At 39.6% G+C, this 23,791-nt stretch overlaps 1 protein-coding gene across 14 annotated transcripts in view; it reads right to left on the minus strand.

Annotated features, from left to right (window-relative positions):
* The window catches only part of DOCK3 (dedicator of cytokinesis 3), a 183,288-nt gene that overhangs the window by 20,474 nt on the left and 139,023 nt on the right, over window positions 1-23,791 (minus strand). For 11 of the 14 annotated variants that reach the window (XM_088061624.1, XM_088061617.1, XM_088061612.1 and 8 more), the window contains 16 exons: window positions 23,154-23,229; window positions 22,155-22,255; window positions 21,819-21,877; window positions 20,324-20,472; window positions 17,982-18,067; window positions 16,174-16,200; window positions 15,956-16,051; window positions 14,245-14,305; window positions 13,663-13,756; window positions 12,838-12,986; window positions 8,150-8,236; window positions 6,459-6,563; window positions 2,487-2,628; window positions 1,613-1,779; window positions 1,001-1,087; window positions 366-545 (listed from right to left, as the gene is read on the minus strand). In XM_088061624.1, the coding sequence (XP_087917750.1) occupies window positions 366-545; window positions 1,001-1,087; window positions 1,613-1,779; window positions 2,487-2,628; window positions 6,459-6,563; window positions 8,150-8,236; window positions 12,838-12,986; window positions 13,663-13,756; window positions 14,245-14,305; window positions 15,956-16,051; window positions 16,174-16,200; window positions 17,982-18,067; window positions 20,324-20,472; window positions 21,819-21,877; window positions 22,155-22,255; window positions 23,154-23,229 (1,666 nt within the window). The remainder of the gene's footprint in view (window positions 1-365; window positions 546-1,000; window positions 1,088-1,612; window positions 1,780-2,486; window positions 2,629-6,458; window positions 6,564-8,149; window positions 8,237-12,837; window positions 12,987-13,662; window positions 13,757-14,244; window positions 14,306-15,955; window positions 16,052-16,173; window positions 16,201-17,981; window positions 18,068-20,323; window positions 20,473-21,818; window positions 21,878-22,154; window positions 22,256-23,153; window positions 23,230-23,791) is intronic. The other 3 variants (XM_088061622.1, XM_088061619.1, XM_088061614.1) reach the window with 1 other exon arrangement.

The raw sequence follows: 23,791 nt of genomic DNA on the forward strand, positions 1-23,791 counted from the left end.
ATCAGTTATCACCAGTCCCAGAGCCTCTACTGCAAAATGAATTTATAATGTAAGCAGTATTAAAAAAGCTGCTTCACTGTTTTACCTGCCAAGTGAAGATTTCCAGGTAAACCAAGTGTCATCTTTGAAAAACCTTGCTGTTACCTATACCAATTTCCTTGTGAGATCCCAGCTCCACCCCTGGAGACTCCTTGCACTCAGCTATGCAAGCACTGATGCAGAATAACCAAGTAGGGGGTGTAACCCCATCTTTAGATAATGCACATGAGAATTTCCTATCTTAATAAGCCATACTGTCATTGATAAAGAAATGCAAATAAAACTGAGGAAGGATGATACTCAGTGGGAAGCAGAGCCCGGCTCACCTCCTGGTACCGCGCAATTCCCCCGTTAACGGCGGCATCAATCACTCCATTCAGACACATGCTGAGAAGATTAATGTTGCCATGCATTTGTTTATGCTGGTACTGGCTTATCAGTGTCCTCAGCTCCTGGTTTTTGTTCTCAACCACTTGAATGGCGTTTTCCAAAGGACTTACTTCAACCTCAAAGGCAATAAAACATACTTTAATTCCGTGGACACTTCACTGAGATTTATTATCTTCCTTGTAATAAAATGATACTCCAGGATTATTCAGTGAGCTCCCTTCGCTTTTACTGCTTTGTAGAAAATTAGCTGCATTAAACTCCACTGCTGGCAGTACTGGATTTCAGGTCACTCAGTTGCAATAATAGATGTCTTTCTATATGCTGAAGACATGGCAGCAATGCAATTATTCCATCCTTTTGGCACTGTCTCCATTATCCTATTAGCTCATACAATTCCTCTAGTTACATTCAGCAATTGTTTAGATGAAGTGGTAGAAAAAGGATATATTTAATTCTTGGTAAACACCATTTTAAACTGCAAGATTTCAGCCCAACAAGTTTTAAGCTGCCTATCCCATGTCCTCAGTTACTCATCATTTCAACCCCCAATTAAAGGAATGATGAATGTTACCAGTTCTCTTCTCTCCACTTCAAACCAACGAGAGATCCCAGGCAAACTGTGAGTCAGGGTCAGAGTGGTGCGTTCAATCCACAAGCTCTGCAAGGAGTAATTGAGGCTGTGAGGAACAGTGAATCACAGCCACATCCTCTGTGCTCTTACTACAAGTGTGAAGGGGACAAGGCTCAGAAAAGAACTCATTAACTTCCCATGCATTAATTCTCCAGAAGGTCACTTCAACAACAAACCAGGAATTCAGTATGCTTGAAGCAACACATTCAACATTTCTATTCATGTTTCAAACTTAACCAATCACCAGTTGTGTCATGGGACCCAAAAAGACATTGTAGACCTATGTGTCAGTAATTAAAAAAAAAAAAAAGTCCAGCCAAACAGTGTCTCCTGGCACTAAAATAACTCACTCTTAGACTGGACAATGCTTTAATGAGGTCAGAACTTGACAGTATACAATCAGACCATGGACTTAACCTGTCACTTGAGTTACTGTGGTATCTTTGGCTATCAAATCATGGTTACCTGAAAGGCCCTATCAGCATAAAATAACAAGACAGTATTCACCTTGAAGAGATGAACACTCAAACACTGCTTATTTGCTACTTCTACCTTAAATTCATTCTCTTTGTCCTTGGGGCCCTTGTGGAAGGGTCTGTCGTAGCGGAACTTGCGGATGTTGTTGACGCGGTAAAAGCTCTTGATGCGATCAGGGACGCGGTCCATTTGCAGCACGTCTATATTGTCTGGGATAGGAGTCACTGCATAGATCTGTAAATCTGGTAATTGTGTAGTCAAAGAAAGCTTTATCTATGTGTTAGGAAAGACAAATAGGAAACAGCAACCCACACAGAAGGCTCCATTTGCTGACAGTGTCCTTGCAGTTCAAATCCTCTACGGTATCCATGCTGTTCTCTCAGAAGCCAGATAGTGCAGGTTCCATGACTAAACTAAACTCTCCAATGTCCCTGCAACCCCCTTAAATGTGATGTGGTTCAGTCCTTAAATATACTGAGCATTGTACTGGGTGTACCAAATCCCAGTACAGGTGACCAATGAGAATAATGAGATTCAAAGCCTTGGGTATAAAAAGGTTCAGCAGTTTTGAAGAAAGGGAAATTGCAAAAAATTAAAATACTGATGTAAAAATAAATAAGCAGAATGGAAAACTAGTATCTGTACCCAACCAAATATTGGCCAAGAGAAGGTATCAGGAACACTCCTAAGGACACAAACTGTGTGTGATGTCAGTGCTGTTGGTAAAGCATTAAAATATGGATATGAGTGAGCACAGCCCTTTCCCTTCTGCACGGAACATGAGCTGCATTACTCCCTGAATAAAAAGTCACCTTTCTCTCCAACACCATGTCCCACAACGAACCTGTTACTGCCTTCTGCAGACAGGGTCTGGTTTTGTCCATATCCAGCTCTACCTCTGTGCACTGCCCCAGCTCCAGGGAGAGTTTGCTCTTTCACAGAAGGATACACTGGGCATCACACTGCAATATGGAGTCATCGGGGTGGTTTGGGTGCTGCATTGCGATGGCTTGAGGGAACTCGCTCAGCATCCTCTGCTGGAAGGCTTCCAGCCTCTCATAGTCGTGGCCCCGACACACATATTCTTTGTTCTGCAAGAAGGACAAGCATAAATTAGTGTCCTTAAAAGTAAGTTAAATTCTATTGACTTCTATCTCACTTTAAATGTTACTACAAAACCAGAGATAAATGACAGTAGCAATATGCTAATGAGAGAGTAGATGTATTTTATCCCTTCCTTTTTCTTTAGAAAGAAAAGTTTTTCACATGAAGAAGTGATGAATGAGGAAACTATTCCACTGCTATCTGAACAGTACAATGCTTCTGGATTCAGGCACTCCTAGCATTCAGTCTTGTGGTCCCTTCTTACCTGCTTTTCAGAAAAGGCACTATTTTTAATTGAACTATACTGCAACGTATCAACTAAAACTTAAGTCACCAGCTTAGCTGGTCTACACTGGGAAAACTGCTGTCAAATACAGTTTACACCAGACAGATAAAAGTCCTGAGGATCTCATAGAACAAAGGGAGATATATGTTTATCATTTGATCAGTTCTCCTTAGAGAGAAGTTGCAACAAACTATTCACAAAAATCACTGTTTAATCACTGCTGTATTATCACAGCCATACAACCCAGCCCTGATCATGATGAGCAATACATGCTCAGGAACTCCCCTGTCTATAGTACAGCAATACAGAAAAGCTTTACCAAGAATTCTCAGTGGCCACTTAACAAATTCCCCTTTGGCCCTGAAAGCACTTTCCTCTTGATGAACAAAATTTCATTTCTGCTAATAATGGAAAGCTGCATTTAGATATGACTCTTGAGGCATTGAACCACTTGTGCAGAGTTCTTGGATGCTTTTTGAGGCATCTCTAACTCCAAACAGCACAATGCAGAATTTCTAAAGTCCTCAGTGTCAGGAAGATTGTATTCCAGTGTCTTAACACTCAGAAACCACAATTTTCATCAGTGTTAATATCTCCTAGTGCAAGAACAATCAAAGCAGGCAAATTCTCTAATTTTGATAATTTAAACTCATACACATAATAACTATAAGAACAGGGAGGGTTTTCACCTTTATAAAACAATTAAAAAATTATCAAACAAGAACAGCATTTTATTTCTTGCATATAGAAGCTGCAGTATATTCAAGAATGTGTTCTTAATTGCTCTGGAAAAGGGATGTGGTTAAGCAGTTTTTGATCTTGTAGCAAAATCGTAGGGAAAGTAGCAAAACCAGATCATAAAACACAGCCAAAGAGTTCAGTTATCTTTGGCTTTGCATTTCAACTTTCTGGAAAGGATCTCCGGCTGTGACATGTGTCACTTTGTGTGCATCAGTCACAGCAGCCAATGGACTGGGAGAAGAATCACATGATGAATCTTGACAGTTCAGTTGGGAATGCTCAAACTTTGCAGCTACTGAATTTGGAGTGAGCCCATGTTTGAAGGTGAATCTCTTCATGACACTTACTGCATTTGCTGTTTTAGCTTTTCATTGCAGCAATCTAGAAAACTGTAAGCCTATAAATAAAGTTATTGTGATTCTAAAAATAATGCCCTGAAAACACCTCAAAGCTAAATTTAATAAGACTTTTCTAGCTAGCACAAGATCTCAAAATATGGCTTGTCAGGCCTTACTTGAACTTCTGGTAGATGGAAAATATCGACAGTTTTAAATTAAATTTACTTATGTAGGAAGGCTAGAAATAGATGCAGAATTCATAGAAACATGAACAATGACTTTTCTAGACAAAGGGTCTTCAAAAATCAAAGATGTAGAAAGAAGTGGTTATTTTCTGTCTTAACAGACATTCTGTATTGTCTATACAGCAAAAGAAAAATACATGAGAAAAGGGCTTGGAGTTATTTGAACACTTTAAATCACTCCCATATCCATTTGAAGATTTTAAATCCATGTAAATCTTTTTCTTCTCTAGAATAGCTGCTTCCAATCTCTTTACAGTGTGATCCATGCTGATGTGACTGCTAATGGGCTTAGTCTGTGCTCCACAATGTGTGTGCTGTATGCATCATTAGGGAGAGAAAGGAGGAGGATGACTTTTAATGAGATTGCTACATTAGTAATCTGCTATCAGAAGTACTGCTACCAAATATAATTGCAGAATTAACAAGGATTATAATTATGTACGCTCGTGTTTGCTGGTAATGTCTCCAGCCAAGGATCCACGTTGTTACAGCACTGCAAAGAGTCAGGGCTGAGCACAGGAAGCTCAAGCAGTGCCAAACACCTTGGCCATACAGGATCCCAGGTAAAAGTGAGGATCCACAAGGTAAAAAGATAAGCTCAAGTCACTGACAGTACTTCAGATGTTAGGAACGCTTGTGTGCCTTGATGACTGTGCTGTCACTCAGTTGCTGAAACATTTGTTGCTAGATATAAAAACCTGGAATTGTCAGTTTTCTCTGGAGATCTTCATTAAAGGGCAGCTCGGGGTTCACTCTGCAGCATCTGTGCTTTCTTTGGATTCCTCTGCAGGGGTGTTCTACACACTGCTTCAGGCTGCTGCATTCTAAATTCTGTGAGGAGCAGCTGAGGGAGGAAGGACTCAGACTGGAGGAAAGGAGGCTTGTGGGGGACCTTCTTACCCTCTACAACTCCCTGACAGGAAGTGGTAGCCAGGTGGGGATCGGGCTCTGCTCCCAGGGAACAAGGGACAGGAGGAGAAGAAATACCTCAAGCTTCACCAGGGGACATTCAGGCTGAACATCATGAATAATTTCTTCGTGGAAAGGGTTGTCAGGCATTGGAAGGGGCTGCCTATGGGGGTGATGAAGTCATCATCCCTGAAGGTGTTCAAGAAGCAGCTGGACGTAGCACTTGGTGCCATTGTCTGGTTGACAAGGTGGTGATTGGTCAAAGGTTGGATTGATGATCTTGGAGGCTTTTTCCAACCTAAATGATTCTGTGAGTCTCTGATTCTGGCACTGTTCACCTTCAAATAACATGAAATCACCACCCTTTATCTATTGGTATTTCTTCTCCTTGACTAATTTCAATTTGCCTTTAGTCCCTCTGCCTGTGTTTCCATTAAAAGACTATAATTAAATGTTGAAATCCTCGTTAAAAAAAAACAACAAACAACTTCATAATCAGAGGGAAGTATAAGAGGGCAGCTTTCAAAATGGCTTGGCTTTGTATGGCTTCATCCTGGGTACCTTGATTTGTGCTACCTCTTGTCAAACCATTCCTTCAAGGAGAACATAAACCATGCACCTCCAGTCCTTGAAAGCTTCCAGTTACCTTGTCCTGTCACATTCTATGGTGTCTGCCATCAATTTGCAGGCAGCTCTTGGAGCACTTGTCAGATTATATTCTTTCCTTGCTCTAAACTAGCAACAAGACATTGTATAAACAAATACCCATTTAAATTTTGATTCCTCATTAGGAAAAGAAGAAAATTTCACTTTCTAAGTGGATTGGTACACTGGCAGACAATGAGCTCCAAGTGAGGACGTGTCCAAAGAAGCTGTTTGGTTTTTCATTCAAGAGAGGAAATTTTCACTTGCACATAGCATACGAGTCATCAGGCTGGGATTAGAATTCTGTCAAGTGAGACTTTTTTTAAAGTGTGATAATTTCAGATGATGAAAATTAGTTTTAATGACCCAACATTGCTGCAATACAGCATTTTGCTTAATATAGAGACAATTTGTGCTGCATCTGCAGATCATCAAAAATTCCTAGTGGTGTGAGTCAAATTTCTGATCTCTGTTCCCAAGAACATTCCCAGTGGATCGTGTCCTTCAGTTCAGCCAGTAAACTGTTTTTATTTGTGCAGGTGTAAAAAAAAATGCTGAATAGTAGACATCATATCTTCAAAACAGAAATACAAAGCCTTAACAGCTACTCTGAGCCTGGTCACTTTGTCACATCCTGTATAAATTTGGCTTACCCGCAGGAAAAATGGGAATTTTCGACCATAGAAACCAACTCTGAAAAACTCTGGTTCTAAGCGCTGCTGTTCCATGATATTGTCATAATAGGTAGCTTCCATTTTCTGTGGATGAAAGAGATAGCTGCTATCAGACCCTTAAAGCTGCACTTAAAACATTAACATCTCAAGACTCATTAAAATATCACATTACTCTTTTACCCCCACAATTTTTTATGAAAAGAACAAAATAATTTTGTTAAATATAAAAATTATTAATTAAACCAGTCTACATGGTGGAACAGACTAGACTTTACATTTTGGAAGATGACATTTTTCTTGGTTTATCTTATTTTAAATTAAACAGGTCTTGCATGTAATGTTCTTTGCATTGAGGAATTAATGGCAAAGCTAAGATTAGGATCCACATTGCCTGGCTCACAGTGTCCTATTCTTTCCTACAGATCAAAATCCATACCACTGCCTGGAAAATTACATCTAATTGGGTTTGCTTTAATTGAGTTGAGGGGCATGAAAAAGGATAAAACAAAATTAAATCTTCTACAGTTCTGTGCACCAGAAGGTTTAATGTGGAAGAAAAAGGTGGTTGGAAAAAGGAAAAGAACTTTTTTCTAGTACCAATAACTAGTTTTGTGGCATTGTGCCAACACAGATCAAGAGTGGGATTTCCAGACCCTTTGGCAAACTGAACCTCAGTTGAAAGGCTCACAGGAATTTCACCAATGCAAAGGGTGGCTCTTCAAGGAGAAGAACCAGTTTGACACCATTGCTTCCACTGCAAAGAACCCTAACTTGCAATATTGCATCCCAGTTTGTGCTCAGTTCCCACAAACATCATCTCCTTTTCCAGAAAGGAGAAGGTCCCAAAGTCATTGCAGGAAGCATCAAGGAATGTGGTGGTGTTGTGAATGGCCCACAGAGTGCACAGCCAAGCTAAGCTGCTCATGTGCTCTCTTTGGGGCCACTTTAGAAAAAACAGGTTCTTCAGAAGTGCAGTTTATCAGACCTTGTTAGACAGGTGTCTTGAGATAAAAATAAACTGGACTTTTTAGAAAGAAAATTGTGTATATCCATGCAGCATAAATCTCAAATTTGGATACATGTATGCTACCCCACAGGACAGGAGGAGATGAACGATTTTCACATTCAGGAAGTTTCTAAATAACAACAGGAACTTCATCTTTTTTTTCTGATAAAAGCATGACACAGCAAATGTGCCCTGATTTCCTCATGTTTGGTTGTACCAGAGAATCAGATCCTCGTAAACTGATAAGAATGCCATAAATATTTTCCTTCTTCATTCTTTCTCTCTTGTTCATCTTATGTCACTGAGGCACAAGCTGTCCTTGATTCTTTTGGAATTAAAATGAAATATGTACTAAAAACCAGGATATTTTTATGCAAAAATATATGTAAATATGCCATTACAATAGCAAGTCCAGCTCCTGTGTGTGTGTGTGTGTGTGCTGTCTCCATGTACTCACAGGCTTTTACTGCTACCAGACTTGGGAATTATTTCAGTGGACCTACAAACTCATCAATATGAATCAATGGCAAGGAATCACACTGAATGCATGGAGCACAATAAGGAATGTGATTATTTTTTAAAATTCAGAATGCTCTGACAGGAGAGCAAAATGCTCTGGGGAATGATATAAGAGTCTGCAAGGAGAGAGAATGCTGCTACTTACCCGGATCCAGCTGAGGCTCTGGTAATCATAGAGGCTCTCGTACTGGATGGCCAGTTCTCGGCACAGCGGGATGCCGAACTCCCAGCTCTGCGGGGCCAAAGCAAATCACACTCACAGCAAACACAATGCTACTGCCAGCCCAGCTGAGAGCAATATGGAAACTCAATTCTGGGAATTCATTTGGTATGAAATGGCAGAGATTAGATGTGAAAATGCAATGCGATGAAACCATTTCCATTAAATAGCAGATCAATTCCTTCTAAAAGATGGGAACAGAGGCATATGTTCCGTGGAAATTTCACACACACACTGCTTGTTCTGGCAGTTCATTTATGAGACTGGGAACTTAGCTGGAGAAAGATAATAAAACTAATATTTTTTCTTCTTGCTAGACACCCCTTCAACCCACCCCCAACAGCTCCTTTGCTTCCTGCACTAGAACTCCTTGAAGTACAGAGTTAGGACTTTGCTCCCCAGCAAAGTGCTCCCCTTCCCAATCTGATCCTTCCCACTGAAAGCACAAACTGTCAGGCAGTGGGAACATTCCAATACATAAAACATCCTCAGAACTGACCTGCATTACTGCAGTGATCAATATCCATATTCAGAAAGCCACACTCATTTCTTCAGCTCCCAGTGCCACACAATAAATCTCTCCAAGCACACCATACTCATCATCCCAGAGGTCAGGAGGGAGACACCCACTTTGGGCACACCCACACTGAGAGAAAGACTCCTGTTACCTCAAGTGGCCTTTTTGGAGAGATTGTTTTACACTGAAATCTCCTCTTCCATCACCTTTTACCTGCACACACTGGAAACCTTTTGGGGGAGTGGCTGTTTCTTACCATGCTTATGGTAAAGGATTTAGAGCACCAAGGTCTCAGTTGAACCTTTACTGGATTAAGTTTTATTATGCATTACTGGGCTAATTTGCCAGTTGTTTTACTTGGGACCCTGCTGTAGTGAAAACAAAATTAATGTGTGAGTTAGACTATCACCTGAAGTTTTAAGAATATTAATAGCAATACTGTAAATTCTTGGTAACAGTCATTAACAGCAATTATGTAAAATATTACCACTTAATATGGAAACAGTTTTTCTGGTTACATGTACCTTCACATAAAAAAGTGAATCTCTGCACTGTTTGATTTAATTTATGAGGCAGTTTACAGTGTTTCTCTTTAAGCCCACATTTGTAATATCTATTCTCTCCTTACTACCATTTCCTTATTACAGCTCTTTAGCTTCAGTTAATTACAAAAACTTCCATAAAAACTTGCTAAATAAAATATTGTACCAGAATCAATTTGGATATTCTGACAGTATTTGTAGTTTGGGAGAATGGGAGGCCTGAGATTTATTTAGATCAAAGCAGTAGATACAATAGGAAAGGAACTGAAAGACCGGTTTCTTTACTACTCTGAATATTAGTAAGGTATTTGTGATCTCAAATTTACAGGACTTTTGCTGTTGGTTGTCCAAGTCCATGACACAAAAACTGATCCATTGAACTGAGATCAACCATAGTCAAGTGTTTGTATTTGCAAACTCAAACACATTTTTTATGGTTGCAGAACATTCTTTACAGAGATACTATACATAGATTTTCAGTCCTCAGCTGATCTATGTTCACTTCTAAAACATCTGGCCAGGAATAAATGACTTTTTTTCCTTCAGAGAGTCCAAGCTGTCTTACTTCCAAATGGGATGCTGTGACTAAAGCCTGCCTAACTCTCTAATCTGTGTTCTGGACAGAAGCAGAAAGCTCACTGGCTGTTTTCCCTCCAGGTGATCTGAGGGATGCAACCTTTTCATGCTCCTTTTCTGATGTCAAATTAACAACAGGTTACTACATCTGATTCCTATATATACTACCTCTTGTACCTTGATACCATTCCTGCCATCCTAACTCAGGCTCTTTCTTTGTTTCAGTTTCCACACCAAGAAATTCCACTGTGCTACCTGAGTATTCTGCAGATACAAGAAGAGATAGAGAAGTGAAGAAAAACAGCATACAGGTAACTTCCTAAAGAGAAAATGGTTTGTAGATATTTGAAAGGAAAAGGATTGAATGGATATCCAAGTCACCAGAGGTTCAATTTTAAAATCTGTGATGCTAATGAGTAACATCTTCACAGTACATATAATTAATATGCAATTCCATGTGACATGCAAGTGACACTTCCCTCTTCAAATAACTTCCTGATATCTCCACTGGTAATTTTCCTCATTAGTGTTTTCTGTTTTGCTGACTTCTGATGTGCTTGCATGTTGTGTATTACTTGAAAGCCACATTCAAAGGCATTTATTGCAGCTTTCTCCTATGGCACCAGCAACTCTCAACTGACTTCACACACGGGGGACACAGAGAGAATCAACCCTTCTGAATGTCAGCCTTTATTTACTCACATCCCAAGGTGCATTTCTTTTGGAAATGATTCCCATGAGGGTACACAAGAGAAATTATTTCAAGTGTTGGGTATGGAGCACATGATCAAAAACTAAGTGCTCTGGGAACACTGCTTTGGGTCTCTGTGCACACTTGGCTGCACTAAGGAGAACAGAGCCTGCATTGCCATGGTGGGAGCTGGTCAGAATTGTCAGTTAATAAACCAAGCAGTGAACTGGACGGAAAAGGGTTGTGTAGTTTTTGAGCTATTGCTGTGCAGAAACGTGATCAGCTGGGTTCAAAAGTAGAGAACTTTTGAATTTTAATGGTCAAAATTGTAACTGAGGGTTAAAAATATCTTCTATTTAAGTTATGTACTTGCACACACTGCCAGCTGAGCCACAAAACAATTAGCAGCATAGCAGAAATCAGCAGGAAGAGACACATGACCAGTGAAGGCTAAAAGGGCTTTGGAACACCATGTTCGTTCCCAGCACAGGGCTGCTGCTGATGCTGCTGAGGGTGGGAGTCAGTTCTGCACCCACTGCAGCATCCCAGGCCTGCCACAGGCTGTGCCACTGGCATGTCACAAGACACCCTTGTGGCTGGTTTTCCTCCCATTCTTGTCCTGAGAAAATTTTCCTATAAGCAAATGCAGAATTCTTACAGCCTTTACACTCTGCCTTTACACCCTCACTTGGTGGAAGAGGCTGGGAGCAGCATGAGAAATGGATCTCTGGAAATTCAACTGAAGGACAACAACAAATCCTGCTCTGCAGAACCTGAGGAAGGAGCATCTCAGGATAGAGCAGAAAGAAGCTGTCAGACACAAGTAGAGGGAAGCAGGTTTCTTCCATTCCCTGAGCTGCTCCCTGTCACACAGCAAGTGCTGAAAAGGAGGATTTGGCTTCTCAGCATCTTTCACTTCCATAGTCTGAGTGACATATACACTGCTTAAATGGATTATTTAATCATTCAGCTACCATTTGTAATAAAGGAGGATTAAAACACAAATCAAAACCAAAAACATCCAGTGGGGAGAAAACCTCAAGAGGTTAACACTCTATAATCTATTAGGAGTTTTATAGCCTAATTAGATCAGTCAATTTTTACTCTCCTCCACTGTGTATATGGATTCACTGTTGTTATCAAAAATAAAGGCTCACTTCTTTCCATAGTGCCTCTATCATCTTTGTCTAGTCAGACAGTACAGTACTGCAATATTTGCACAAACCAGTAATTTGTTTTTAAGTGCAGTCTGAAAACCCCATAAAACTTCTGAAATGAGAGAACCATATGCAGTGTTATCACAAAAGAGCAACTCTGCCAGACACACAGAAAAAAAATCTTAATCACTTCCTCATAGATGGGCCATTTCTTCCTTCATACAGGAATCTGACTTCACTTCCTTTTGCAGGTTCTGTAGAAAATGTTTCTGCCATATGCAACTCCTATTACCAGGACTAGGAATTAATTATCTGGAATGGCAGCCCACAAGAACCAAGTCACATTTGTATTTAATGCCACTGTCATTGCCATCACAGCAAAATCAACCCCAAGGCACACATACAGATGTTATCTCCCAAGAACATAAGCTGTAGGAATTTTCCTAGAGAAGGGAAAAATTTGAAAATACTCCAACAGATGATGTCACTTTAAAGGTTCACCTCTGAAATGTTCCCAAAACACCATTACACAAGGGACTAAAACATCTACCTCTGCAGTAACTGAAAAAAAAATACAATTAACTGTAGAAAACCCATATTCTATATATGAAATTGAAATGGATTGATTTTCTTCTTGTGCAGTGGATGGAACTGCACTTCAATTGAAAATCACTTTAAAATAAGTGACACTGAAAGGACTTAAATCTTTTTCAATAAAGAGACCCCTATAGCATTTGCCTGCCATTTCCTTGTGTAGGTTAAGCACAAAGCAAGTTCTCGAGTGAGTCATAGCACAGCAGTTTGCATAGACAGCTACAAAATGCAATCCCACCCCCCAAAAGCTGAGGAACTGGCACTCTGCCACATCAGCTGATCCAAGGCTTGGTTTAAAGGTTTAAAAATGTTCTGGTGTTTGTCCTGTTGGCTTCCCTAACCCATTCCAAATGCCATACATAATGAAATACCTTTTCTCATCTGTTTTTTTGTCCAGAGAGCCAATTTGTCATGTTAGAAACCCTTTTGATGCAAATTTACTTCCAGACTACTGAACTGAGATGATGGCTTGCAAGACCTAAGTCAGTCAGGAAAAGGGAAGGAAGCTGCTGGGAAGAGAGAAGAAGTTGGCATACCTTCCCTTTGTTGAAGTAATGGATAATCTTACGGCACAGACCTTCCTTACGTTGCCACTCTGACTGAGATGGGTAATGCAGGAACTCTCTCAGAGGTCTGTCCTCCCACTGAAGCAACTCACAGTACAAAAGCAAAGTGAATGCAGCCTCTGTAGGAAAGGCAATTATGGAACACTGAATCAATGACAGCAAATAAACACAGCCAATACTGAAAGGTCACAGACCTGCTTCTGACACAGTCTGCGATTCCTGATTTATAGTTTGTGAAAAAAATCTCAACTCCTAGAGGACAGTTAAATTATTCCATTACTTAAAACAGCAGCACACAATTTTTAGGTACAAATCCGTCAAGTTTCTTTTTACCAGCTACTTGATTTAAGTGCACAGTCAGATGTTCAGATTTATAACTAGATTTGGGGCCTGCAGCTGTAAACAGAGCTTGGACAACACAGCATTAGAGTCCATACATGTTCCAAGTGCTCCCTCAGCACTGCAAGGCAAGAAATATGATAAGTGATAATATAATGGTGGTTTTTCTAATCTTCCTCTAAATTTCATTCTGCTGTTGTGACTTTTTTTTTAATCCATCTTCTTCAAAGAACACTTCAATGCAAAATTTGAAGTGTAATGCAACGATCATGTGGTTGTATGGGTATAAACAGACAGGATTTAACTTAAGGGAAAGAGCTGGGCCTCAGCTACTTGCCTTCCCTACTGCCATAACTGATTCATGCAAATTCTTTCCAAAAGAATGAACCAGATATTATATAACATTGGGAGAGTTTAAAAAAATGTCATGAGGACACTGTGGAATGTCTCCCTCACCTGTGTAGTTCTCAGCCTGCAGGTGCATGTCACACAGCTTGTGGATATAGCGGATGTACATCTCCTCCTTGTTAATTTCAGATTTGTAGAAATTCTGTGAAAGAAAAACCAGAATTGTTAATCTTGAGACTCTCCCTTCATTCAAGCACTCAGCAGCACCTGTGCATGTGCAAAGTTATTGAAAAGAGAACACATTCTTAGTGGGAAAGAAAAGTAATAATGCTTTCCACATTCATACTGATCTAACCCACTAATTTAATCACGGCATGATTTTTTTTTTCAAAATGAAGGTAGTCAAAAGCTGAAAGAAGAGGCGAGAGAGATTGTAGAACCTGTGTCACAAGGATATGCAGAACTCAGCTGGACACAGCCCTGAGGAGCCTGACCTATCTGCCCCTGCTTAAAGCAGCGAGTCGGACCAGAGGCCTCCAGAGGATCCTCACAATCCTCATCATTCTTTTCTGTCATTCCAGTGCTTGGATTCTGAAGCTACACTTGGCCTGACACAGATCTCTATCCCAGCCTTTCCCATCCCAGTTTCAACAAGATTGCAAAGTATCACAAAGAGGTAAACATCTTTACCATAAGGTTAACAGTGCAGCCAATCTTCTTGTTTTCTGTTTCATCTCCTTTCATACAGTCCCTAAGAAAGTAGAGCAATGTTGAAACAAACATCTGCAAAAACAGTCCTTTTAAAATAAATTTGAAACTATCTTATCTTTCAGAGTTTCCTTGGATGACAAACAACAGATAATCATATACTCTATTTTATAGAGTTCCTCTAAGAAAAATTACCACATTGGGGCTTAGATGATGTGAGAACTGAGTGTCCCCTTACAAGTTTGCATCTGCGAACAAGTACCTGAAATTACTGTTCCTTCATTTCTTGCAAGAATCTGAACAAATACCAGATAATAGTGGTTAAAAAGAATCCAAATGCAAGATCTACTATAAAAGTAAAAAACTCTTATTTATCCAGATGTAAACATTTAGTCCTAGTCAAAGGGCTGGCTTCCATAAATGCAGCTCTGCAGTGTGGTGTGGCACACAAGGATAAACCTGAGGCATTTAGACTAGATTTCTAACTTTTGCATAGGTAAGTTAAATCACAAAATTTATCTTTGGTTTCTGAAACATTTCCTATTTAAACAGTACAAGAGACTAAATTTTTAAAGCAGTGACACAGCAAACCACCTTGAGAACTACTACTGGACCCTAAGAAATGCCTGTGTATTTCCAAATCCCAATGCCACATTCCAGTTGCCTGTTTTGGGAATGACAAATCAACTGCAGATTGAAAATCACTTAAAAACTGGTATGTGTTTTTCAATTAAGCATGGAAATGTGTATCTGTGTGTCAAAGCTGCCTTGCTGGCAGCCGTTTATCATTAAAAAACAAAAACCAGAAACCTAAAACACACAAAACCCCCCACCCTGCCCCCAAAAAACCTGCAAGCAGCTCCCCTGCATTCCCTTTAAATGTGTCTCCAGTACCTGGTTGTGCACAGTAGTTGTAGAGCAGTCGTTGCCAGGAAAAAAACAGGAGATTGGATCAAGACGGTAGGGATAACAAAAAGAGCAAACTAAAAAGCACAGAAAAAGATTTGGGACTGCAGAACACCCAGCCCAGTCAGAGGGTTTCACCTCTAATGAGCAGCAGCAGAAGAAAAAACTATTTGAACTCTTGTCAGTAGGCTTAAAATAGAAATATCTGGGGCATTTCTATATAGGTTCAAATTCTCTTTTATTAAGAAAACCCCGAGTGTGTGTGTATATATAAATCTAAACTTAAAATATTTCCTTCTAACTAAGTCAAAGCTCAGCGGCATTGACACAACAGTCTTGCAAACTTCAGTTTAAAACTAAACAAAGGCTGCCTCATTTATAGTGAAATCTTGCTCATGAGCCACCACCAGCTGATGGGTCAGAGTTCCCAGATGGAAGTTCTCCAGCCCTGCAGGCCTGGATGAGGAATTCATTGGTTCAATGAGGCTTTGGGGATCACTCTTGCATTTAACATCTATTTTGCTGCATTAGGTGAGATCATTTCAGTGATAGAAGGAATTAATGTTTTAGCAACCTGAATAAACCTCAGTACAGGAACGAGCACACAAGAATGGGAATAAGGGCTCTAGAGATGAGAATCTGGGATGTTTGCTCAGACCCCAGCAGTGATGCATTGGCTTGCATGTATGCAGCTTGATAGTCAATAAAAATATTCCCTGTAGGAATTTGGTGCCATGTCTTGACAAACTTCTTATGCTTAGAACATGTTATTGCTGGTGCCAGATACCTGTAGTCGAGCAGACGCTCCATGAGACGAGTGACGGATGTGACAAAAGAGATTCCAGTCTCCCGCCAGGTTTCCTGCTCAATCTTCTCCAGCAAACTGTTTGGAGATGGAAAGCCAGCAGGTGAGGCTTCCAGGGAAATGGTACAGTGCATGCAGACTGATACAGACAACTTGGTTTCTCTCTCATAAGACAAATTCCAGAAGAATTAGCATCTTACCTGGGATAAGGCCCAAAGAGTTGGGTTCTACTCCAGGCAGCATGAAGTAAAGACAAGGAAATTACAGAATTGACAGGAGAAGGGAAAATATCCTCACACTGCCATTTAACAGATATGAAAAAGAGCAACACTCATGGCATACTGGATTCCTACATTATTACCTGTAGCTTAAATATTGCTAGCAGCAGTCAGAAACTGAAAAGGAGTCCAAACCAATTGCAAATATTTCTTCTTTCCTCATGCCTCCATAAATTTTTTTCTCTAATCAGCAACCAACCAACCCTGAATCACATTGTATTTAAACTGGAAATAAAAGCAATCTGCTCCTGCCTAGCACAGACAGTACAGTGAGCACCCATCTCACACAGTTGTGAAAGAAGAAAGAAGGCTGGAACAAGAACAATGAACACTGTGTTTAAGTGAAGAAAGGAAGCAAATGTACATGCCAGTTTCCCTGAAACTGGATTTCCAATCAAATAATTTTTCTCTTCTAGGAAAGAAATTCTGTTGGGAGTCACATCCTCCAAATCAGTACTGATTTGCAGCTGAGGGAACCAACTCCCTTTTCAGCAGTACAGTTGAGATGATAGAATTCAGGGTCAACTGTTTTTTTCACACAACATTTACTAATTTGTGGATTTTTTTTCTGCAAAATTGTTTCCTCAGTCAGCTCAGTGGCAAATATAAACTAACTGCTTGCTGGAATTCCAGGCTGTGTATCTTGGTAATGCATCCAATTACTATCATCTAAAAATGAGTAAAAAGCTACAGCCCTTGAATTGTTTACATTTCAGGTAATGAATGTCTTCAACCAGAGCAAAGGCACACTATTCCTCTAGCCACATGAATTAAAAAAAGAATAGAAATTTCCTTTCCTTTATCCCTGAAACAGACTTACTTTATCTGTACACATAAGATCCAAGACTTCCCAAGGCTGAATATACACAAATCCAAACTGAATACATTTCCATACTTCCTGAGAATAAGTACATGGGATGGGCAGGCTTATCAAGCTTGAAATGAGTGAATGTGCAATTGCAAATTCAGAAATAGAATTATCGGTTCCAGCAAAACAAAGGTTTGTGCCTCAAACAGACTTGTCTGGAATACATGGCTAAAATTCTGTTGATGATCTCTCTGGCTCACTAGAGTATTAAATAATTTGGGTTAACTAATCTGGACTGTCTGAACTGTCAAGAGTTCAATATAATTCCTTCTGAAATAGGAACACTCAAAATGAAATTTGGAGACAGATCAGTAATCAAAGGTAGTGAAGTGTAAAGTCAGACATAAAATCTTCAAGTTTGTCCTTCTGAGTATGAATTGTTGGTGTGAAAAGAAGTGGAAATATGGTGTCACAATGGACTCTGGAGGAAGCAACTGGCAACTGTTGAGCCAACCAAAACTCGGCCTTCAAAAATAGGAGGAAAGAAAGGAAAATGTTGAGGAAAATTTCCTTTGCTCTAACAAGGCCTGACTCTGTAGATACTGCACTGACTCTCTAAACAGTCCTGAGACCAGATCTCACTCACTGCTTTGGAAAGAGAAGGGCCCTGGCTCCTGCAGCAAATGAATTTTTGATAGGAGGATGATAACCAGTGCAGCCTTTTATTAAATGTCACAGAGAGAAGACAAAGAAGAATTTAGGTCTCTATATTACTTTCAGCACTAGCTTGCTCAGCCATTCCATGGAAACCTGCCAGGAAGCCCTTTCCTGCCCTCCCCAAAGATCTGTGGCTGCACAGATCAGTGCCTGACTCTTCCAATGGCCCTGCACAACACGAGGAGCATGAACTGGCAAAGCTTACAGCAGGCTGAAGAGTTCCCTGTAGTTCTCATCACCTTTTCCTTCGGACACCAGGCTGTCCAGCTTATCGATCAACTCGGCTTCCACCTGCAGGGAGAAGTGACCAAATCCATCACCCAGCCACACTTCCAGTGAGCCAGTACATCAGGTAAACTGGAGCCTGAACTACAACACAAGATCCAGCACCACTGCTCTGCTGTGGTGGCTCTGCTGGTGTAATTGATTTGCAATCATTACACTGGAATATTATTTGTTCATTAAAACCCACTTTTTAAGCCTCTCTATGATTATATGACACTTTTGTTTTTTCTTTCACTTGTATCAAGGGCCACACCAGCATCATTATGTTTCTCTTAGAAAGATTTTGAATACATATTAATTCCCACCCTAATATCAAGTGTGATATCAGATATTCTCATAAAATTTATTTAAGTGCAGAAAGTGATGTATGTAACATTAAACAAAACAATTTCATATAGGCAGAAATCTTGAAGAAGATAGCTTCACTACTAGTAGAGACAGAGACTCCTAAGGGCTGAAACAATTTACAGAAATATGGCTTACTTTTATTTAAAGACAAGCACAGTTTGAGCTTCTCTATGTTTTTCAGCTGCCAAATTGCAAAGAAAGTAAAGATGGGACAGAAAAGCAAATCAGCTAATGGCACACAAATGGACTTGGTGCTCTTGCTGATGAAATCATTAAAGGGAGACCTGATTTCATCCCTGAATCAGATTATCCAGCCTCGGTAATGTTATCCAGCCTAGCTGAAAAATGCTTGTTAAAACATGAACTACATGAAGAAAATTTAAAAAGGGCTTGAAAATGAATTTTCAGGGTTTTTATATTTTCTGACAGACAACTGAATATTCAAAAGGTGAAGAGAAGCTCAGAATTAAAAAAATCCCTCCCTTTGTGATCCACAGTGACAACAGAAATCAGTAATGCCTGTGTCCAGCTATCCAGCATTATACTGGAAAGCAAATAACTTCCTGGTTCTAGCAGATAATGTTAATGAGGTTTATTATCTCTTGGGGTATTTAACTATTTATTTAATCACTAATACAGATAATTATTTAATCTTTAACCTTAGAAAGGTATAATATATGCTTCATAAAACAGTGTGGAAATTTGCTCCACACGTAATTGAAATATTCTTGGAGCTGTAGTTTAAAATACATTAGTACACATTAGTATAAAAATTAAATTATGATTATGAAGAGTTCATCTTGATATAGAAAATGTAAATAGGCCCAGAAACTCAAAGGTGACTGTATGTGCTTATTACTGTAAATTCCAGAGAAAGACTGTTCTATTGTTATGCTAAAACAGGTGGAAAGAGGACTATGATCAAAATGCTATTGCAATAACAATAATAGTAAATAATAACAATTGTAGCAATCATGGGAGTAGAAGAGGAAGAAAAACAAGCTCCTGGTAATACTTTTCCACACAGTCTTTAATAGCTCAGGTTATGGGAAAGGTCTGCTATTCTCCTGGAATGATAGATTAGATCTGGCATTTTAATAACTGTGCAAATAATTAATCACATGAATTATGATAATTTAGTGGTGATTTACTCCTTCAGAGCGCTTCTCTGCAGATACTGGCCCTCAGTAGTGCCCCAGCACAATGACAATGAAACGCTGTCATCCAAGAATCCAGACCAAACCCATCCTTCATTAACAATGCTCTGCACTTCAGGGATCTGGTTTGCAGTGGAAAATCTAAGCAATTCTCTGACCATGACTGGGAAACAGAATGATGAAGATTTCTCTCCCTGATTTGCAATCAGAGCTCACAGCAGGTAGAAACTGCAGAGCTCTTGCTGGACTTAACCCTTCCTGGAGAGCTGCTGCAATTTCTGAAAATAAAACCAGCCAGAAAGTCTGTTTCAAGGCATGGTATAATGATTTAATTATACAATAACACTTCCTAGCTGCAAATTGAAGACAGAGGAGACAGAGAGCAGTTTTCACAAAGACTGGCTAAATCTTTACATCCCCATTTTTGGTTCTCAGTCTGACCCATTTAATGGCTGACTAATAATCTAAATGAAACCACTGGGACCAATGATAGCCCAGCACTTACAAAATTCTTTTCCCCATCTGTGATGTGTGAGCACATCCCACCTCTTCCCCATGTTCATGGGAAATGCATTGGTTAAACAATCTTGGGGGTCTTGCGATGGTTTTATGAATTAGGTCTCAAATTTTCTATTTTATATATATTTGCATGACATCTCACAGTCAGAAACAGATCAACAAATATAAACTCCTTGCTTCCAGCTGGACACTGCAGACAGACAGAGCAAGAAAAGGAAAGCTTGGGAAGTGCCCTCACCTGTTTGAAGTTGCCATTCTTTCTCTGCTCCCAGTCCATCATGTCATGGAAGATTGGGATCATGATATTCCGGACTTCTGGTTGTGGTACAAGTGTAACACCCAGAAAGGGGCCAATCATTCCCGGAATAAAGTGAATCTTGTGCTCCCCTGTACAACACAAAACAATTGTAATTAAATAAAAGCCTTTGCTATCTGTCACTGAGAAAATAGGGAACCCTTGCAATAATGACATCTACACAGTAGTAAGCATGAGCATTACAAAAGCAAACATTCTTTTCCTGAAAAGGAAAGAAAAAAATCAGTATTTGCTTTACACCATTTCTTGCAAAATCTCTAAAAGCATTTTTAATTTCACTGTGAAAGCCTTCAGCAAAAACTGTCAGTGCATTTTACTTACAAAGGAATTCAAACTGTCAAAAGTAACCAAACTAAAACATACTAGGGGAAAAGAGGCCAGGGGCACTTCTAATTCATGAAGATTTCAAAAGGGCTGGTGAGAACAATGGTATTTAATAGAGCACATTTGGATTTCAAGGAACTGCAGAGCTCTTGGTACCCACTGCTGTCTCCATTTCCCAACTGCCCTTGACTGGGACCAAGTAGGTCTGTTCCAGAAGGGACCTGAGGCACTTTGCTGACAATCTCTACCTGATCTGAAACAGCACCCAGTGATAAATGTCTGCATCTACACATCTAAAACTGGCTTATCATTTCTCAGTTGAGTTTGTCCAGCATCATTTTCTGGGTATTGGATCTCTGTTACCTTGGAGGGCTTTCTATTCTCCACACAGATCCTTTGAACTGTGACCAGTTCTGGCTGTATCATTTTAGTTGTCCAAGACAAATCAGGCTTATTCAGTTTTCTTGCTTCTGTAGTCTTCCTTACTGTTTGAATTTTATACCACTTGCCTTGGGTTTATATTTTTTGTGTTTTGTTGTTTCTTTTAGCTGTAGAAAGCAGGACTGAGCAAACTAATCCAGAATCAAGTGCACTTAAGGAAAACACTGTGACATTAATATGGTCCCTTTCACTCCAGATTCTGACATATTTTCTCAAAGATTACAAAATCTCCTTTACTCATAGCATTTTTCAGGTAGCTCTCCTTCAGCTGATTATCAGCCTGGTACATTTGTGGTCTTTGTCTTTTTGAATAGCAACTCCTACCTATATTCCTACACATAAAATGCTTGTATTTGGCTTGGTGAGTATTTTGCCACCACATTATTAAGTTATCCAATCTGACTTGTGTCACTCCTTTGCTCTCTTAGTGATTCACCCCTTCTCATATCCTTGTAATTGTGAGCTCTATCAGCAAACATTTTGTTATTTTCCTCTAGAATACAGTGCAGAAGAGAGTTTTGGTGGGAGAAGTGCTTCTCTTCAGAGAAACAAAGGATTCTGTGATGCCACAAAACATAAAAAAATTAAAAATCTGTCAGAAACAGGGTTTTCCTTTGGCTTTGGTTGTCATGTGAGAGAAGGAGAGGCTTACCCAGGTTCTGCCACATGCTGAAGAGCTCATAGGCCATCATCACTCTCATATCACCATACCTGAGAGAGAACACAGACACAGCTGCCCAGGGAACAAAAACTTGTAAGACAGTGATGTGAAAAAATAATCAAATGGTTAAAAAAAATTCAATTCACAATTTATGTCAATGTAAGAATATCAAACAACTTGACTAACCACTGATTGCTGTATTGGGAGATCTAGTTATTAATTTCCCAGGCATTTCCACATCTCAGGTTTCATAATAAATCACAGAGACTTATGGTAGGAAAATAAGGCTCTTTTTTGAGGTGAGAACCCAACAAAACATATCCTTACTTATCCAGAATCTTCTTCCTCTTAGGTGGTGTAGCATTTTCTAGTTGGAGACTCGGCTGGTTTATAAACAAAACTGCCAGGCTGAAATAAGAGTTCCACACCTGTGACAAGGGAAGGAATTTTGTAACATTACACTCCAAGAGTAAGTATTAAAGAAGCGGAGAAAGACAAAGACTCCTTTTTGTAATCAAGGGATAACTTCATCAATGTGTCTTTTACTATGGAGATACAAATTAACTCTTAAGGGTACAAATAGATTGTTTAAACCCTGGTAGGAACTGAAATTAAAACCCCCACAAAAGCAATGCCACTGGGTTTTCCTCTTTGCACCAGAGCTCAAGAATTAATATACTTGGTGACATCAGCAAACTTAAATTGTTTTTCTGTAGGTTGAACAGATTTTATCTGTCAAGAATTCTCAGAGATCAAATTATATCATGAATGAGACCCTCATAATTTGGTCTGTTTTCCCAAAGAGATGAGGTTTTTGCCAACTTGGTGTGTGCCCCTGTCCCTAGGTGCATGTCTGGCAGCTCTTCCTTACTTTCACGAACTTGCTGCCCATCTCCAGTTACATCAGACATGGGCACAACACTCCCTAGGATTGTGCTCCTCCAGGTTTTGTGTTATCAGCCAGAGACACCTCTGGGAGAGGAAGTTCATGAATTCCCCAGCTTCAGGAAAAGCATTGCCTGAGTTTACATTGCACTATCCATCAGTCTGGAAGACAGCACGCTCCATTAGCCCCATGCTTATGGAATTACTTGTTTCCTTTATGAGGGACTCAATTTTCCTGATTTGATCTCACACTGTATCTGTTCTACTTCCCATCAATTCCACAGCAGATTCCATTCCTGTACTTTAGCAGTTAGGTCATCTTCCTGACAGACACTCTAATAAATGCTGAAAATGTCATCAGCTAATGCAGAGGGCAGCTCCTGTTCCTTTGCTACTGCTGGTTTGAAAAGATGTCAGAACATTTTCTGAATCAATTCTTACTTTAAAATCGAAGTCCGTTTCTGTGAAATTCTTATGCAGGGCAGAAGACAAGTACTGAACTGTTGTAACTATGATACTGCAGCCAAAAGGAAAGAAAAGAAAACAAAAAGAGAACATTTGAATGTGGAATACAATGCATTACAGTGGTTGGTGGTGCTGGTTTTACAACAGGTACAGAGAAGAGCATTCTTTGTGTAATCTCTGTGATATTTACACAGAAGTCACCATTCTATGCTTTAATGAATAATTTGTACTAATTAATATAAGATTATGAACTTTCACTATTATTTTAACTTTTAGAATTTACACAGGAGCATTTAAAATCCTGTCTATTTTGCATGGCTGGGCTATATGACCACCAGGGAAATGGAATAATACACTCCTTTTCCTCCTGTTCTAAGCAGAAAGATTTTTTTTTTTCCCAGAGGAGAGTAACTCAAAAAGTTTGAGCTGTCCTTGTTCTTGTCTATACAATGGTCCTTTATCCTACTGTCATTCAAGTCAAGATATTTGCAAGTATTTTGCCAGTTTTTGATTCTGTGTTATTTTTTTGTCAGTGGCTACATACACCTTAGTAAAAGGCAATTAAGGCATGTGATAGATTCAGGAATTAATAAATGGCATGTAGATAAGGCAAC

Source organism: Pseudopodoces humilis, chromosome 13 (genome assembly GCF_049639895.1).
Source record: "Pseudopodoces humilis isolate 2021_Gansu_Grassland_sample_001 chromosome 13, ASM4963989v1, whole genome shotgun sequence".
Taxonomy (NCBI): Eukaryota; Metazoa; Chordata; class Aves; order Passeriformes; family Paridae; genus Pseudopodoces; species Pseudopodoces humilis.